The sequence below is a fragment of the Micromys minutus genome (assembly GCF_963924665.1).
Source record: "Micromys minutus genome assembly, chromosome: 8".
Taxonomy (NCBI): Eukaryota; Metazoa; Chordata; class Mammalia; order Rodentia; family Muridae; genus Micromys; species Micromys minutus.
Window position 1 is genome coordinate 20,702,530 of NC_137977.1, and position 19,532 is coordinate 20,722,061.

Consider the following 19,532-nt stretch of genomic DNA (forward strand, 5'->3'; position numbering starts at 1 on the left):
TTTTTTTCCCTGCCTAGCTGAGCCATCTGGTAGAGCTCTCAGCCACACTAATCCTTTAGAAGTAGCAATGAGAATTATGCCAAGGCCCATGATCTAAAATGAATTTATTATTTAGACCTGAAATCGTCTCCTTGATTACCATTCAACAAGAAAAATGGGGGTGCAGTGTTTTGTTATAACATAATTATAACTCATGCCTCAAAAAACTCTCTCCTACAGAAACAATAACAGATGCTGTTGATGTTTAAAATGCTGCCTGGGATGCCAAGGGGAATTTGCTATTTCTACTCTCATGATATTTTATTTGCTAATCTCCTTCAATCACAATGTTTGTTAGCTTCTGTAACTCGCTCTTAATAAATGCATAAGAAATAAACAAAACTTTCCCTTTTGCAAAAGTAATATCTGATTTAAATATTTAGTTCTCTCAATAATGTGAATAAAAATAAGACTACAGTAAGATTACAGCTCTTGATAGTGATTGAGCAACAGGAACTGTACTGACCTTTCTGTGTAAGCAACTCATATCTAATGCACAAGTCATTGCTTTTAGTCACTGAACAAGGAATGAGGTAGGCCTGTGGTTCTTACGGAATGGACATACAAGCGCGTCCCACATTCACTTTGACGGTCCAACAGGTAACAACGGGCGAGGAGATTTTATGAGGCTAAGTAGCAGTAACCATGGGGAAGCAGAGAGATAACGGAGCTTGAGTAGGGAAGGACCACTGAAATATATTCATTAGATTTCTGGCCAAAGGTAGGCAACATTGAGCATCCTAGATACTTGATCAGCACTTCGAAAATATCACATTTGAGGAATGGCGGTCACATCCTAGAGTGAGGGCTATAGCATGGGGTTAAAATTAAGACTCAACTAGAGTGGTTACGGTTTTGAAATTGTGTATGCAAGTATATTGGGAACCTGTTCTAGCATACATGGGGTACTCTAGGATGGAAATCAAAGATGTCCAATACGGTTGGTGCACTGCTGCCAGTTGTCATGCGCAGTGGGCTGGCTGATGCATCGCAGCCAGTTGTCATGCGCAGTGGGCTGGCTGATGCATCGCAGCCAGTTGTCATGCGCAGTGGGCTGGGGCCTAATCTGCTAGCCCATATCCCAATGAGATATTCTGTCTCAAAATCAAGGTGACTGGTGCCTGAAGAAGACTGACAGCAAAGGTTGTGTGTGTGGGGGGGGAAGCACACACCCCACACCCCCTAGTAAAAATAATTAAGATACATGAATGCTAAGGGAATCAGTCATTCACATACATGGATCGCTGTAATGTAAAGAGGCTTTTAAGTTTAAAATAAAATAATATTGGAACATCAGATTTGTAGGAATAAATGAAGACTTAAGAAAAAAAATCCAAAAACATTAAATCACAGGACGGACTCGTTTATTTTTTTTCTTGCTGTCTTTTTAACAACTGACTCTTTCAAGCGAACTCAAATACTTGGAGTGTATTATACATTATTGTAACACGTAATGTATAAATTACATTATTATAACTACCTTAAGGATAGAGAAAGAGGGACAGTGATAAAACTATCGCTATAAGTCTATGTTTTACAATTTTAGATGTGAACAAACTCTAATAAACTATATACAGTACATACTGAATACACTCTAGTTCTGAAAGCATTAACAGAATGAAACAGTGATGTACTTTAAAGCCAAGACATGATAAAATAGAATTTCAGAAAACACTAAAATATTTACTTAGTCTATAGGACAATAAGAAAATGAGGAAAAGAGAACAGCGAAAAGTTAACAGAAAACAAAACAACCCCCCCACAAATAGTCCACTTTCACACATCACAGATCTTATTACAGATGACTGAATATTATATTCCAAAAGCACACCTTGACAAATTGAACACAAATGCAAGAGACAGCTGTGTGCTATCTATAATATGTGCTAAATGCACTTTAAATACCGAGGCATAGAATAAACGCATGCCATTCAGATTGCTAGTATAGGAAAGCTGTTGTTTTCTGCTTAGCTGATAGAAAATACGCTTCAAGAAAGGGAAGCACATAGGAGCTAAGAGTACATGGCTGAACGGTACCAGTCCTTGATCCAGTTTTCATGTACAGAGCTCATATTCAATGACAGTATGCCTTTTTTGAGAACATATGGCCATTCTTCAAAGCAGTTCATATACTAGAGCATAATTTAACTCTCCACATGATTTCAATGTTCTTTATGCTGTGTGCTTTTTTGCACAGGATAGTTAAATTTGCAGTTTAAATTAAAAATTAAAAAGATATTCTCCTAAGTAATTGGAAACTGTACAGCACACTTTTAGATTAAGTCATAACACAAAGAAAGCAGTTAAAGTGTTAGCAAATATTTTCAAATGAGATTTGCGATTGCTCAAATGGTGTCCAATGGGAGATTTTGGTATTGCCTTCTCAAAGAAAAGTAGCTTAAAACCAGTCATTTCAGCTTTTACTCCAAGAGACTGAAGAAAAACAAAAAGAAGGAAGTAGTTCGTTATTAAAGAAAGAAGAAAGCAAATTTAAAGAGAAACACACACACACACACACACACACACACACACACACACACACACACGAAAGGAAGCAATAAAAAAAAAAAGAAAGAAAGCCAAATTTTGTCCATTGAGATGGTAAACAAAAGTTGCAGACCATCAGTAAAACTGAACAATATTGAAAAGCCCGGTGGTTGGTGGCACAGGTGTTTAATCTCAGTACTTGAGAGGCAGAGGCAGGGGGATCAAGTTCAAGGCCTGACTGGTCTGTAGAGTAAGTTCCAGGACAGCCAGGACTACACAGAGAAACCCTGTCTTGAAAAAGAAAAACCATAAAAACCAAACCAAAGCAAGAGAATACAAACAAGGACATAACAGACAGCGACGGCAGAAATAAAAAAAGCGTCCTCATTGCGAGCCCTGTGTGCATTCAAGCATCTACAAACATTCGAGCACCTAAGGTATGCTAACCAACATTTCATACTTTTGATATTTCTCAGCATTTAGCCTCACTTGCAAAGTATGTTTTTGTGTATTCTTTTTCTGTTTACATCTTTTTTGTTTTGAGAGGAAAGGTTTTATTTTGCTTACATATCCATAACACTGTTTATCACTAGAGGAAATCATGACAGGAACTCAAGCAGGACAGGAACCTTGAAGCAGGAGCTGATGCAGACAAATGCCATAGAGGGGTACTGCTCACTGGCTTGCTCTCATGGTTTGCTCATTCTATTTTCTTTGTTATTTTTTCTTACGACTTTATTTTTTTTAAAAAGAGATACATGTACAGATTTCTAAAAGCATTTTGGCATAAAACTATATGAATATATTTTTGTCAGTACTTGATTTTTTTAAAGGTTTGATAGTATGCATTGGAATCTTACTAATTACCATAAGCATAAAGTACATGGAAAACAAAACGTAACTGGAAATAGTCAAAGTTTTCTTGGTGTGTATAGATTAAACATGATTACTTTTAAATACCAAAACTTGCCACAAGGCTATCTGGAACTGAATCAGGCTGCCCGGCTTGGCAGCGAGTCTCTTTAGTTATGGAGCCATCTATCTCACTAGCCTTGCTTAGTTTTACATTTTTGTTTGTTTGTTTTGATACATTTCAACTGAATTAAATGGGCACAGTGATTTCAGATGCTTTTGAAGCTATACAAACTATTCTCATTTCCATACAGATTTAATCCCATGTTTACACTCTAAAACCTCCAGCCTCAGAGTTGGCATGCAAGCTCGAAGTCTTGGAGAGTGACTTCTCTGAATGCTTGCACTCACGAGGCTTAACTTGTGTATTTTATTAGCTAACAGACACTGGGGGGGGGGGGGGGCTAACTTTCTAAATCAGAATCATTCTCTTATCCAAAAGAAAAAAAATGTAATCTCACTAGAAAGCTGGAACTCAGTTATGGAGAAAATGTTACAAGTACATCCACTAAATGTTCGTTTTAATTACTTGAGTACCTCCTTGTTTATTGAAGACATAGTATATAAGTAAAATTTATGTCTTCTTTCAGTACCAGCACTGAAATGTACTAGAAAAGCAATGTACATTAAAACCAAAATATACGAGGATGTGACTTTCATTGAAAAAAATGCCAACTGAGGGCTGAGAGATTGCAGGACTGACGTGCTTAACACTGGATAAGTGGTATTCAAAGCCGATGGACACGATTTACTGGTATAATAAGCCTAAGCAAAGATGTGAGGGTTGGCTTTCAGATAAATTAAATATATGAATTAGATGGTATTGGATGGTAGGAAAACACTGAGGATGGAGAATAAAGATGACCGAGTGAGCTATAGGTGATCTCATACCATATCCTGACATTAAACATTGAGCAGGAATTCAACTTTGGCTGTTTTACATGAATATGTATATGCTAAAAGAATGAAAGAGAATGGGGGAAAATCAGATGCACATGCAGACACACACACACATGCATATGCACACATATACATACACACACATACACACATATACACATACATACACACATTACACAGACATACACACACTCACATATACACACATACATACACATACACACACTCACAGACATACATACATACACACACACTCAGACACATACACACATGCATACGTGTATACATACATACTCATTACACACATACTCACACACACACCCACATACACACATACATACACATTCATGACACACACATACTCACACACACATATACACAAACATACACACTCATTACACACACATACACACATATATGCACACACATACACACACTCACACATTGGGTGGATGGAACAAATCTCTAACCACTTTACATGCATACACACACACACATTTTGGTGGACAACTTTATTTTTTCCTCTCACAGCTTATATACCTCAGCAAATCTTTCAAGCACTATGGAAGTTACAATGTCACTATATTCTATTTTTCTTCTAGTGAATGATTATAAAAACGGAATATGTTCTCCAATACTTTTACAAGAAGTAACATTACATAGTACAGGTAAAGAAAACAAATGATTCCCAAGATCCCAGGTACATTCATAACTAAAAAATTCGTTACAGATTAATGAACTGTGAGCAAGCAAGGTAGTTTTCTCAGCCAGCTTCTCTCGCTGGCAGACAGCAATTTGTGGTTACAAAGGAAGGATCCGTTATTTTATTATTTACCTTAAAAAGGATTCTTATAAGAGGTTTAAAAGAATCACAAATCTAAACTTGTACATAAAGAACAACAGTCATTTCTACTTTTAATCTTCAGAATGCACAACTGGTCAGAAATTCTTATTAGATCACATACAAGATGTCACACGTCATCTGAGTCGCCAGCACAGCCTCAGTGACAGCCATGTCAGCAGATGAGAGTCAGATGCCAGTATTACTTCCTGACCCCAAACAGTCCCGAGCTCAAGTAGTAAGAGTATTTTTCTGAACTTCAAATTGTTCTCTAAGATTTTCTGTGTCAAAGCCACTAGTAGAAACGCCTTAACCTATCAATTTCTGTTCCCATAGCCTTTCTAAGGGTGATGGTCCTTGCTGACTATCTACGTTTCTAAGTTCTTTCCTGGGTGGTGGCTGAATCGTTGATGTGCCCGGCAGCAATGCCTGAAAGAGACCAAACACTGTTCTTGTGAGTGCCAGAGAGTCCGCTCAGGGAGGGGCTGGAAGCCACTTATAGTCTTCATACAGTTATTAGAGTAAGAGGGATGTGATGCCAGCAAGCTGGACAAAACTCTACAACATGAGTTCCTCAGGGCATTTAGTCCCCTGGGCTCTGCCCTTTCAGCAAACCTGCTGTGATTGTGCCTACAAATGGGTCACATTCCATGAGTTCTAAAGCTGTTTATTGTTCCTTCTGCATGGCCCTCCTTCAACAGAGGAGAAAACCTAAACTACTCATAAGAAGCTTCACTGGCCACAGTGTGAGGCACTGAGTGGTTTGAGACAAAGTGAAGGACCTGTAAGAATGTCACCAGCACTTTGAGTTCAAACATGGAAGTCTCCCCTTTCACTCCCTGGGTCTCTGGCATTGAACCCATGTGGCTGTGCTTTGTGGCAAGTGTCTTTACATGCTAAGCTGTCTCACAGGCCCCAAGCAGACTCTTTTTAAGTCACATAACAGGAGGGAAAACTGAGGACAGTCCCCAAGTGTGGCTTCATTCTGCTGTGCTGCCTCCTTTGACAAGGCCACTGCTTAATTTTTGCAAAAGTTTCACCAAACAGGCACTGGGTATTCAGATGCTTGGGACCCATTCTCATTCAAACCGACGCAGTAACCAAGGGAAATAAGAGGGTGTGTTGTTCTGGTGTTCCCTGTGGTTTATTAGAACCCTAATGCATAATTTGGAGGGAAGTATCCAGTACATCATACTGTGATTTCCATTTAATAACCCATTCCCTCTGCAACCAACCTTGCACACCTACTGCATCTCCTGGCTTCTACTTACACTTCAAGTTAAAGACACAAAAGGAAAGATTGGGAACCAGGATCTGCCTATGAGGAAGGATACCTGGCATTTGTTATGGGTGGATTTCATGTCTTGATTGTTGTTAATGATATTGCGGTGAATGTGAGAGAGTGGAGCCTTTTCTAAATTATATTTTGAGATTAGCTTGCTCACTAGGGGTTTCTGCCAGGTATTTTCCTAGACCCTTAGTTCTGATTCATTTCCCCCAGGTCCCTACCCCCCTTTAATCCTCAATGTTAATCTCTTTTTTTTTTGTTCCACTTGCCAAGGATCATGAAATTTGCAAGTAAATAGATGTTAAGAAAAAATATTTACACTGAGTTAGGTAACAAGCCCAGAGAGACAAATACCAGGCATTCTTCCTCATTGGCAGATGCTGGTTCCTAAACTTTCCTCTTGTGTCTTTACCTTGGAGCACAAGTAGAAGCCAAGAAACAGCCCTAGCTGGCCTGAGAACTGGGAGATGAGGCAGGGCCCCAAACTCCCAGAGATCTATTTGCTACTACCTTCCCAGAGCTGGGACTCAAGGTACTTGCTACCATTCTAGGTTCTGTTCTGTTTCTGTGAGATTTGTCTAGACCGGACATACAAGCGAGGCCACTCACATTTGTCTGTTTAAGCATGGCTCTATTTACTTTAATGTAATCTTCCAGGTCTATCTGTGATTCTGGAAAACAACAGAATTTTCTTGTTTTTAAAGTTTGATGGTATTTCATTGTGTGTGTGCCTGTCACATTCATTTCAGGGTGGGCACTCGGGTGGATTTCATGCCTTGATTGTTAGTAATGATACAGCAGTGAATGTGGGAGAGTGGACAGCTCTTTGGCATACTAATGCCATTTCTTTCAATACCATACTCAGTGTTGGAATGTTGAACCAATGCTTAGATGTTTAAAGGATAGTTGGTACTTATGTGTGTGTTTTAAACCCACACACAAATATGTCCTGTGTTAAGTTAAACCCAACTAAAAATGCACATAAATTACCTTGTACATCTTCATTTGGTTCATCTTTTTTATAAAAGACATTTTAACAGGTGGGGCATGACATCCTGTTCTGTGGACTTGCTGTCTCCGGTGACTACCCCAGCCGAGCCTTGGCATGTCTGCTTTTTACGAAATGTCTAGTCCTTTCCCACCGTTTGAATTTGTGTGTTTGATTTCTCAATATTGAGTTAAGTTCCTTACACATTTTTTTTTTATATTTACCTTTTATCTGGTATGTTTTAGGAACATTTTCTCCCAGCACATTATTTCCCCAAGCATGTCTCATTTTGTCTGTACCTGACAGAGGCTGATTCTTTCTCTGCTGAACTCTCCATACTGAAGGATGGTGTCTTCACATATACATAGGACTGCATTTGTGAACTGTTATCTACATAAAATGAAGATTCTACATTCCGCTGCTTGCTTAGCTCTCTCTAAATACAAACTAGCTTAATTTAGTTGGCAATGTCTCTCAGGTGTTCTGTATCCTTGGTGATATTTTGTCTATGCTTTCTAGCAATTGCTGAGAACATGTTTAGTGCCCAAGTGTATTATGGGGATTCTTACTCCTTTTGGCTCTATGCATGAGCATCATGTATTTTGGAGATCTGTTGTTAGATGCATGCATATTTATGAATATTGTGTTATTTTAGGGAGTTTGGCCTTTCAGAATTAAATAATGTTCCCCTGTAAACCTTCTGAGATTTACTTTGTTTGATATTAATGTAGCTGGTTTCTTTTGTTAAAGTTCTACATGAATCTTTTAATCTTTTATTTGTCATTTTATCATTTTTTTAACCAGCATATGCTTTAAAAACCAGTGGGTTTTTGTTTATAGTTTTTCCTGGTGTTATAATCCAGTATAATGATGTTTTAACTGATATACAAAGTTTAAACTTATTATACTTATTACTACTGAATTTCAACCTGCTACATTACAGCTGTTTTATTTGTTGAGCCCATTGATTTTTTTCTCCTTTGCATATAATTTTGATTTTTGCATTTAAGTTTTTTTTTTTTGTTTTTTTATTTTAAATAATTATTTTAGTCATTGGCCTTGGTTATATATAATATATATCTTTAGTGTCTACCTTTAAACAATACCATAACACCTAACAAATAGTATGGCCAACTTTATTTCTACCTCCCTGACGTCACCTAGAGAACTCCCTGTGCCTTGGTGCACATATGTATGGTCTCTTAAGACTTTTCTTAACTTGCAACAGCTGTGATGTTCCAGATGTGACTTCTGTCTGTCAAAGGTCTGCTGCTCTTGTGTACCCAGGACATATCTGTTGTAATTTTCATTGCTCATGTAGAGTTACAGGACCACGAGCTGAATGTATCATCAGAAGTCCTTATGCTTGGTCTTCAGAGTCTCAAAGGCCTAATTCAAACCCATCTTTCCTTCAGGCCTTTCAGAAAGTTCTTTCTCAAAATAGAAACTTAAACCTGTTTGGCCTGCAGTTCCTTTGTCTATTTTTCTAGTCTCTTGCTTTACCCGTGGCACGGAAGCATTCAGACCATGCTGTTGTATTGGTAAAGAACTCTCCTCTAGACAGTACACACATGGAAATAACATGGAATACCTTATCACTCTCCTCAACAGATCACAGGAGGGTGTGTGGGGGAGGGGTGTTCCCTAGCTCCCTCACCAACGTGAAGACTGCAGACTGTTTCGTCACAGAGGAGAAAGGTGAACTCAAAACCCTGTCCCTGAAGCTCTGTGCTTCATTTCACTCCAAACACGTACTTTCAGGAACCCTGGGATTCCAGTGTATGGCTATTCTTGAAAAGTGCTATTTTCCTGAGAACTTGATTTCCTTAACAGCCCATCAAATGCAATGACCTTGGGTGTGCTACTTGCAACAGGAAGAAAAGGCAGTAAAAAGCCTCTGCCATCTGAGCCCAGCGTCTAGGAGTTATGATTCCTTGTTAGTCATGAGCATATCTACAAGATGTTGTTTGAAGTCCTCAATTGAAGAGTTCACTGAAAGATGTCCTCATTAAGTCATGTGCACACCGTAACACTTTCTTTTTTATTTTTTTGTCTTTCTCCCCCTCAAGGGGTGCTACTTCCATTGTGTACAGATGCAAACAGAAGGGGACCCAGAAGCCCTATGCTCTCAAAGTGTTAAAGAAAACAGTAAGTTTATTTCATTATGTATTAGTATCTCCGAGAGACCTGAGAAGAAAGAGACCAGACAAAAAGCCCAAGTGGTCATGGAGAAGCCAAGCTGGTTTGTTGTCTGATGGAAACCGTGGGATGTTTGACAGTCACTGTTTTTAAGCTGGATTCGATTTGTGGAGAAGAAGGGGAGAGGGAAAACAACAGAGTAGGCAGGTGAGCCTCGATTTGTTTGTGAGCTATGTTGTGTGTGTGTGTGTGTGTATGTGTGTGTGTGGAGTGAGGATGCAACTTGCACTGTAAAGTGCTAGAGAAGACGAAATGAATTGAAGGGAATCCTCAGCTTCTGGGTTTTCTAAGGTTAGGTGTGTTTCTGAGAAGTGCCACTGGACAGAGGTTGCTACTTTCCAGGATAGACCTGCTCATCCAGAAGCTCAAATGCAGAGGAGGAAGCCTTGTCTAAGGCTCCTCAGTATGATAATGAGAGGGCCAGAGGGCCAGAAGGAGGTGAGGTCACATCCTGGATGGTGTCCCTATGTGGTACTTTTTCTACCTTATGGCCTTTTCAGTTTTTTTCTTTTTATGAATTAGATTCTGCACATAAAACTACAAAAAGACACGATACACTTTCTAGCACAGTGTTCCTCTGTCAAATTTTATGTCAACTACTATGGGACATGTGTCTGTTTGTGAAAACCTAATTGTAAAGTGGACCAAAGAAATTTGTGTCAGATATGTGCCAGATAGTTCAAGGTCAGGTGACAACCTTTTGCAGGCATAATGAGGCTTCTATCCCCTAAGGGCAGTTTATTGTCACCAGATCTGTATGTATTGTCCAGCAAAGGGAAATCTTCCAGTTTCCTGGAAGGAAGGACTTAACAACACAGACTTTTAGCCAAGTAGAAACAAAATGACATTTTTAAAACAATTTGTTAGAATTCTAAGCTGTAGCAAAACACAGGTGAATAAAACCCCACAGTTTAATCTTAATTGATAGCACTTTACGTGGTAATTAATATCCATAAACTTCACACATGACTGTTCTTATTTCTTAAGTCAGTTCCAAATATAAAGGAATGTTCCAATTCATTTTTGTTAGTTTTGCTATATCAATATATCCATCAAAAAGTTTTCTGAACTAAGCATTATTTAAATTTTTTGAAATATAATTTCCTAGTAAAGATCTAAATTTTTACGAACATAAATTAGATTGTTTTAGTACCAATCTTGCATGTTATATTTGGATTTGACAGCTATGTGTTTATTTACTGGTTAAAGTGTTAGTAAGTTGCCAAGTTGTTCCCTTTTTCTTTATTTCATCGTCAAGGACATTTTGAAAAGGGTAGCTCACACAGCAGTCTGAAAAACGACCATTCAGAAATGGTTTGTGTGAAGTTAGACCTGCTGGTGCACCCCGATGCTTTATGTACAGAGGAAGGTTGGTTCCAAGTTCTAGGCCAGTCGACACTCCACGGTCACTGCGATCTCTTCAGAGCGAGGAGGTGGGCAGATCTTCCTGAAAGCTAAGGAAGAGCATGTGGCTAGGATCCTTTTGTCTGGTGGAGCTTCGAGGCTGATGCTGTCAAACATAGTTACTCCTGTGCCAAATGGAACAAGAGAAAACCCCTGGAGGGACCTTGGCTCTGAATATGAATTAGATGGGACCCCCGGCTTTGTCTTTTAGGATGGACCATGCTTGGAGATGTGTCAATGAGAGAAATAGCAGGCTAAGCCACAAAGAGCAAATTGCCTCCAGCGTTTGATTCCATATAGGTCAAGGAGATGGAATGTCCCCTTTCTAAGGAAAATGAATGGATGTTATGACTCTATTTACAGAGGCAAACTAATGCAGAGGGATGTTTTCTTAGAGCATTCAGCAAAGCATTTGCACCCGAGGCCAGAAAGATTGCTGTGTTCAGAAAGGTTGACTTATTTATGTAATCTCTTATGTCAGCCCACATAAAATTGTCTCAATTAAAAGCATTTCTGACTTAAGGTTTTATGTGACTTGGTTGACAACTATGGAACTACATATAACCTGGGTGAATACTTCCTAATACTCTCATTCTATGATTAAGTATTAACTTAGGAGGCCTTGAGCTTAGTCTGCCTAAAACTATGCATCATTTATCTATCTTCTATCTACCTATACCCAGCTCCATTCATGATTCATCTCTGACCCATTATCTGCTTAATTATCTATCCATCAACCATCCATCCATCCATCCATCCATCCATCCATCCACCCACCCACCCATCAGTATTAATTTAATAGAGATAGTGAAACAACGACCATAATTTGGTGGCTTAAAATAATATAAATTTATATTCTTCAAAGCTGGTATTGTCAGAGACCCCAAGAGAGAATCTGTGGCATGCTCCGTGCCTCTTGCCTGCCTTCTGGTGACAGTGACCCATCCTTGGTGTGCCTTGGCTTTTAGATCTTCCATTCAATTTCTGCCTCTGTTGCCTAATGGCCAACTTGTCCTCAGATTCCCTCCTCCTGTCTTCTTCTCCAGGGAATGGGTGTGGCACACTGTCACTCATCTTGTAGGAATACCAGTGCTGCTGTGTGGGAAGCCCACCTATCCCAATATGACAGCATCATAACTAATTACATTGGCAGTAACACAGTTCTACCAATCACATTATCGGATAGTACATCTAAGTTAATTTTAAAATAGTCTATCTAATATCTTATCTGGTGATTAATACATTTCATATTAAGTGTTAATAAATACAAAGAAATTTGCCTGGCTTGTAAGTCATTGCGGTTCTCCACTGAGATTTGCATGGCCCTTTCACAGGTCAATTGGAAAACACAGGTAGCTATTATGATTCATAACAGTATCAAAATTACAATTATGAAGTAGCAAGAAAATAATTTTATGATTGGGGGTTACCACAACAGGAGAAATTGTATTAAAGTATTACAGCATTATAACCACCATTATAAGTGATTAACTTATTATATAAACATGCCAATTAACAGGTTTATTATCTCCTGTTAAAGTTAGTTATTTAATGACAATAATTATGTTTCTCAAAATATATTTAAACATTTTTATCAGAATTTATGCTAAGTTATTTATGGGATTATTAATTTATATATACTATCTGTAAGAAACTTATATCCTGTTCAACGCTCTACTCCTCATGGAGAATCTGTCATACATTATAGGCAGATGCTTGACTCCCTCAGAGGAATACTCACTCTTGTGATGAAACTTTGAATAAAAGCAACACTGAATATTTTCCTATAGTAAGAAGCTCCTTGGGAACCTTCTGCAGTGATGGTCATTTATCTCATTGTGTCAGTGATGGGGATAAAAGAGCAAGCAAGAGAAGAAAAGGGTTGAATAACTTTTTCTCTTCTTGTTCATTTTCTCCCCCACCTTAGCACTAAGCACTCCGGTGGTGAATTGGCCAGCTCAGTGGCAGTGGCTTTCCTCCCTGCTCTGACAGGGTGTGACCCAGGTTTTAACACTTTACTTTCAAGCAATATTAGGCTCACTGAAAGTACCACTTTGTTTCTCGTGAATTCCTCCTTATCTCAAGCATTAGAACTAATTGGCTTACTTATAGTTGCCACTGACATCATTAATATAGACTTTATAAGTCTTAAATCTAGTGTGAAGAAAAAAATTACTCAGCAGTAGCAGATACCTTTATGTTCCCTGACACGTCCTTGCTTTGCTGACCATGCAGATATGATTATACCTTGCTTTCCTTTTTGTGTCTGTACAATAAATAAGCTTTGCACCAACATCGGAGTCACACTCGACACTGCATGAAAGCGATAACTTCAAGCATCAAATTTGAACAGACTAAGCACAACACAGACATCTTGGTCTGAGTTAAAATCTCTACTTTCAAAGAATGGCAGGGGGATGGTGGAGTTTTATCTCAGGGGTGACCCATGTGGATTAAAGTCATCTTTATTCATTAAAAACATACCTCGGAATCTATATATTTTCCAAAGCTTAGTCTGCATGGCTTGTTTTCAAAATAAGTAGCTTGATATTTGAGAAATGTATGCTCTCTGATAGTTTATACTGTCCTGGAAATTTAGAGACTGAGGCGAATTCCAGAAATCAGATAAAATTTCCAGCTGTGTGGCTCAACAGCTGGGAAGGTTAATTATATCCTTCTAAATGTAAAATCCATTTCTTCAGGAACTATGTTGGGATCCAGTCTGAGGGCTCATCTTGGTATGGGTACTCAGAATGCCTGGGTATTTTGACTGCCCCTCAAAACAGTTGTACAACATGAAGTCCAATCATAGACTCTGGAGATGGAGACAGAGACACTGTGTTTGAGTATTTCTGCTACTTATTGTGTGACTATACAAATTATAGACCATTGCTCAAAGTCTGATTCAGCTATAAAGCAAGTTTAAGGGCGTCTAGCTCACAGTATTTCAGTGAAGATTAAAATGAGATGAGATTGCTCATATAAAATATTTTCCAGGACACAGCAAGCATGTTGCAAGTGATGCACATAATTCCTAGAGTGTAATGGAGGAAATCCATAATGATGTCTTATCATGATATAAATTAGTGCTATGTAGTTCTGACATCCCATTAGCTTTGAAATTGACTGATTGTGACACATGATTGCTTATGTACATTTGTGTTTGTTTGGGGGCAGAGTCTCACTGTGTAGCCCTGGCTGCCCTGGAACTCTCTATGTAGTCCAGGTTAGCCTCCAACTCCCAGAGGTTGGCCCAAATTTGTCTCCAGAGTGCTAGAATTAAAGTCATGTACCCTGTGTACTTTTGTATGAACAAAATTGATGATACTGCTTTTGGAGTATTTTAACACGACCACAAAATACTGATTTATAACATTAAATATGGCATTACTATTCTGATTTATAACATTAAATGTGGCATGCAAAAGAGATTTGTGATATCACGACTTCCTGTGTAGGGAAATGTATACTTGTAAAGCCTAGATGGAAACATCTCTGCCCTAAGGCTCTTTTCTGATTTGTACTTAGGTACCAGCACCAGACCCACGGTGCCTCAGTATTTTCTGGCCTAACTTTTCTCATCTTAGTGGTTATGGTAGAAAAATTATCTATACTTTTTAAAAAATACTTTCCTCGAGTAATTTTAGTAAATATTTACCAGGTAATTGCTGTCAAGTTTTGTGTTTTTCACAATTTATGCTCTTAAGGAGAGAGAACTGTAAACTCTGGTCTACTGATCACTCTGTAAGTTACTTAAACACTTCAATTAAATTTTCTTCTCATTCTTATAGAATTTGAGTAGATGGCTGTGACATCGCAGGGGAAAGTGGAGGAATGTTCTAAATAACGTCACAGACAGGTTTCCTTCCAGATACTGTTTAGATGAGTATCCAGGACGTCTCCACCGGGAGAGATCTGCAAGCCACTTAGTTCTTGGAGGTAATACCTTCTTCCGGTTTCTTGAACAGGACTGCTTGAAATAGCATCTGTGGAAGCACACAGGCGATTGTTGTGTTTCCTGAATGCTCTGGGTATTCACCTTGTGTCTCTCTATTCCCCTGCCAGCCCTGTTTATATTTGTAACTGCTAATCCGTGTAACAGTACTTGCCAAGTTTCCTTTAGAAATAATATGTGACATCTATGTACAGAACTGATTTAGAATCTAGATGTGTTACATTTCTTTACTAAGCGATGAACCTTGGCCAAGTGGCAGACTTTGTCTACCATATGCACCCATTTTACACAAAGATGCATATGCAAAAGTGGAGACGCTAATACCTCTTTATAAGAAAACTAGCAGTGGGGAATTCAGAATTATTCAAAATGACACCCACAGCTATTCTCACTCTGGGGCTTTTCTGTATTCTATTATTCATCTAGTCATTCATTATTCTTTCTTTTGGGGTTTGGGGATCAAATGCAGAGCCTTGTGGATGTTCGGCAAGCATTTTATCAATGAGTCACACCCCAGCCTCTGTTTTTGCCACTCTATAGCTAAGTCTCAGAGACTAAATAGAATCATTGCCTGTGATCTGAGTCTTGCTTGGCCAAAGCATGTTTTGAACTATTAGTATCAACTATTGTGAACACTTTATCATCACTGGTGGATACAAAACTGAAATCAGCATGAGCAACTTTGAATATTTTATTTTACCTAGATTTTATATAGGACCTTTGGAAATAACGGTGTTATTTGTTTCTTTCAGTAGCTTTTATCAGTGTCTGTTCATGGCGGTGTTCAAGCCTACATTCCCGCAGAGTTGCATTTGTTTCTTGAAAATTAAGCTACATTTCTCCTTTTCAGGTTTCTGACATTGATGGGTCAGGAATGTGTATCGTAAATGTGTTGTGTAACAGATCATTCACTATTTTGTGGACTTAAACAACAGGCTTACTGTTGTTCACAGTCTGACCAGATGCCAGGATGATGGATTTTTGTTACGGTTGTTTGATGCTCTTAGTGGGGTCCATATGATTGTGGATAGCTGGGTCCCTCTGCTGTGGATGGGCGGCTGGGAGACTGTCTCTTCCTTTATTTTTCCTTTATTCTATCACATATGAAGCTGTGTCTCTTCTGTTGCTCTCTCCCTCTTCTGGGATTGGGGACTATTCTGTTTCAGAGGCCAGCTCTGGTCTCTAAGAAAGGCCAAGCATGTCGGTGGCTCTTGTGTGAGGTCTTTATAATTTTGACTTTGACCCATGAGTCATCTTTCTCATGCCTGGGAAATGATTCTTGTTGGTGACTGAGAAGCTTCATTTGCTTCTTCACCATAGAAAGAAGCCTGCTTTCTTCTGCAGGTTACCTAGTTCCTCTTAGTTCCAGTGAGACTGTCTTTCAAACATGGAATTTCTTCTTAATCATCTTAGTACACACTCCTTTTCTATTTCTTCAAGGTCTGCAATTCTTCTCCAGACAAGTATATCTTGCTCTGGACATGTCAGGCTGCCACGTAGTAATATCTGGATGGTTGAAGGCAGTGCTCACCCACCCCAGAACCTGGAAGATATACCGTTAATGTATGTATCTTCTTATAGTTTGTGTCTGTTCGGGAAAAGTGGCAACGTGTAGTTTACCAAGCTTGTCTGGATGGAAGTCAGCTTGTTCAGAAGCACTCTTGGTGACCTTTGTGGCTGAGTATACTCAGAAGACGTTAGTATAAACTGTTCGCCACATGCAGACAGACATTTCTGTCATCCTTGGCTAAAGCACCAGAGACATTCCCAAAGGCAACATTTCTTGAATCCAAGAAAAGTTCAAAATTTCACTAAAAACTTTGCCTTTTTTTCAAATAAATATTTTCCTTGGAGTGGAGACTTTGCGGTCCACAGAACACTCTTTCATAAGTTAACTTCTTGATAAACAGAATTAAAACACTCTGTATTATGAATTCTTCAACCTTAAAAGTCTTCTAAAACCACGTTGGTTTAAATGCAGCCCCAACTTCTGTGCTGATTATTAATGAACTGCAGTGTTTCAGCCTGTTCCATGATTTTTTTTTACCACAGAAGACTACAAAATGTGACCAAATGCTGTTAGAGCTGGTAAAAAAAAATTAATGACATTCTTCAATATTAAGTCAAAAAAACCAAAACTTAGTTATGTTTCTATACACTGAACAGTAATCCATTCTAAAAGGTAAAACAGAAACAGTCTCATTTACAAAGGCATAAAAATACTTAAAAATGAATTTGACAGAGAAAATGAAAGACTTGTGCACTAAAATTTATAAAACAGCAATGAATGCACATAGTGGAAAGATGCCTTATGTTTGTGGATTGGAAGAATGGTGGAAGAATGAGTGTGCACATGTTATCCAAAGTGACCTACGGGATCTACACACAAGTGGTGCCAGAAGTGCACACACACACACACACACACACACACAAAATCTCAGATGGGCAAAACAATGCAATGCATAAAATAAACCAAGCCAAAGTTATCACCAGACTTTACTTAATTAAAATTTGCCACGAAATTATAATCAAAACAACATGATATAGTGATTTAAAAAAATAAAAAACAAAAACAAAGAGACCCCTAGAACAGACTAGATACCCTAGACACATGTGAGGTAAGGTGACATTTGATAAAATTGCCAAGAATACACAACAGGGGCAACATTATATCTACATCAAACAATGTCCTAAAATCTTTATCTCTTTATGAAGAAATAAAATTAGCCCCGGAAAGATGGCTCAGCTGATAAAGACACTCAACCTCTGAGTCTCACAGCCTAAATTCAGTTCCTGGACCTAACATGGAAGGAAAGAGAACTGACTCCTATAAGTTGTTCTCTGACTTTCACATGTTCACACACAGACACACACACACAGACACAGACACAGACACACACACACACACACACACACACACACACACACACACAACAAGAGATAGAAATTAGGGCCTTATCTTACATACTAGAAATATTAACTACAATTGACTAAAGATTTAATGTAAAATATCAGCTGTAAAATTTGTAGAAGAAAATAACCAGGACATAACTTGGGCAATTATTTGGTTGTTGCTGTTGTGGTTATACAAATAGCAAAAGCAAGATTAACCTAGAAGAACTGTATCAACTAAAACGTTTCTGTACACAAGAGGTGCCACGCTGTTGATTGCAGCTGCTTGGAGAGGGAGCAGTGAGTTGGGAATATTTCTTGAGCCAAGAGTTCCGCGTCAGCCTGGACAACAGAAAAAAAAAAAATCTGCTAAGCATCTTGGCACATACCTGCAATTCCAGCACTCAGAGGCTAAGGAAGGGAGAGCATAAGTTTGAAGCTACTGTGAGCTGCACTGGGAATACCAGAACACCCACAGCAGTAAACAGAACCCGTCTCACAAACAATCAATAAATGCAGTTTATTTGCATGACATGTATCTAGTAAAGGGATAATAACCACACCATTTAAGAAATTCAAGCAACTCATTAGCAAGAAAACAAATAACCAGATTTGGGCAAAGAACCTGCACAGATATCAGATATTCTCCCCCAAGGTTCCAGGCTGTGTGCAGCAGGCATGGGAAAAGATGCTCAGCCCCACTAGTTCTATCAAAGGCATAGCAAGATGTCAGGACCTTTATTAGCAGAGCGATGATTAAGAAAAGTGTACTACTAAGCATATGAAGACCAAGAAACCTCGATCGATTTTGGCAGGAATGTCGACTGTAACAGTCATTATGGAAATCAGCATGGAGGTTCTCCAGAACTGAGAATAATAGCTTTGAGTCTGCAATCCCATCTTTGGATAGAACCCCTAAAATACGGTCAGTACCTGAAAGAGGCTACCCTTCCTGTGCTCATTACAGCCCTATTCTCAGCAATCGTCTGGAGACAGCCTGTACTTCTTGAATGGCGAATGAAGAAAGGAAATATCAAAAATGTCAAACAATATCCAGCCTTCCAAAGGAAGCAAATCATGTCTTTAGTTGCAATACACATGAACCCCAGAACATTGCAGGAAGTGCAGTCAACCGAACGCAGACATGCAAAGATGATCTCACACACATGTAGAATCTAAGCATGTTGAAATCGTAAGGGTAGAGAATGAAAGTGAGCTTGGGAGATCCTGGTCACAGGCGTGAGCTCTGGCGACAAATGACAGCGTCTCCTGCCTCGCCTTCTACCTCACAGCTACTCACTGCTGTGATGCACAGAAGAGATGAAGCCGTCACTCTGGTTAAACACTGCTGTGAGCTCTGACAGTGCAGGCAAGGTCACGTTGGTCAGTGATGGAAAGGGGGGTAAATCAGAGCACGAACAGTCGAGGCCTTAGCACACATTAAGGAAAGTAGCTTGCAGATAACAAGCCATGTCAAGTGAGATGCAGCTTTCTCAGTTGGAACATACTGGTTTTCCTAGGGGCTATTAAGCTAGGTTTCCTGAAATAGGAGCAGAGATATTTCTATTTGGTCTGTGGCAGTTAGGTGTATGTCTAATGAAGAGAGAAGATGGCTGGGCATACTTGT

The 19,532-nt window shown here is 39.0% G+C and overlaps 1 protein-coding gene across 1 annotated transcript in view; it reads left to right on the plus strand.

The window, feature by feature from the left end:
- CAMK4 (calcium/calmodulin dependent protein kinase IV) overlaps positions 1-19,532 on the plus strand; it is a gene marked incomplete at its 3' end in the record, with an annotated part of 209,152 nt that overhangs the window by 91,772 nt on the left and 97,848 nt on the right. Inside the window, exon 2 of the mRNA XM_080919972.1 lies at positions 9,525-9,603. Coding sequence (XP_080776098.1) covers positions 9,525-9,603 — 79 coding nt within the window. The remainder of the gene's footprint in view (positions 1-9,524; positions 9,604-19,532) is intronic.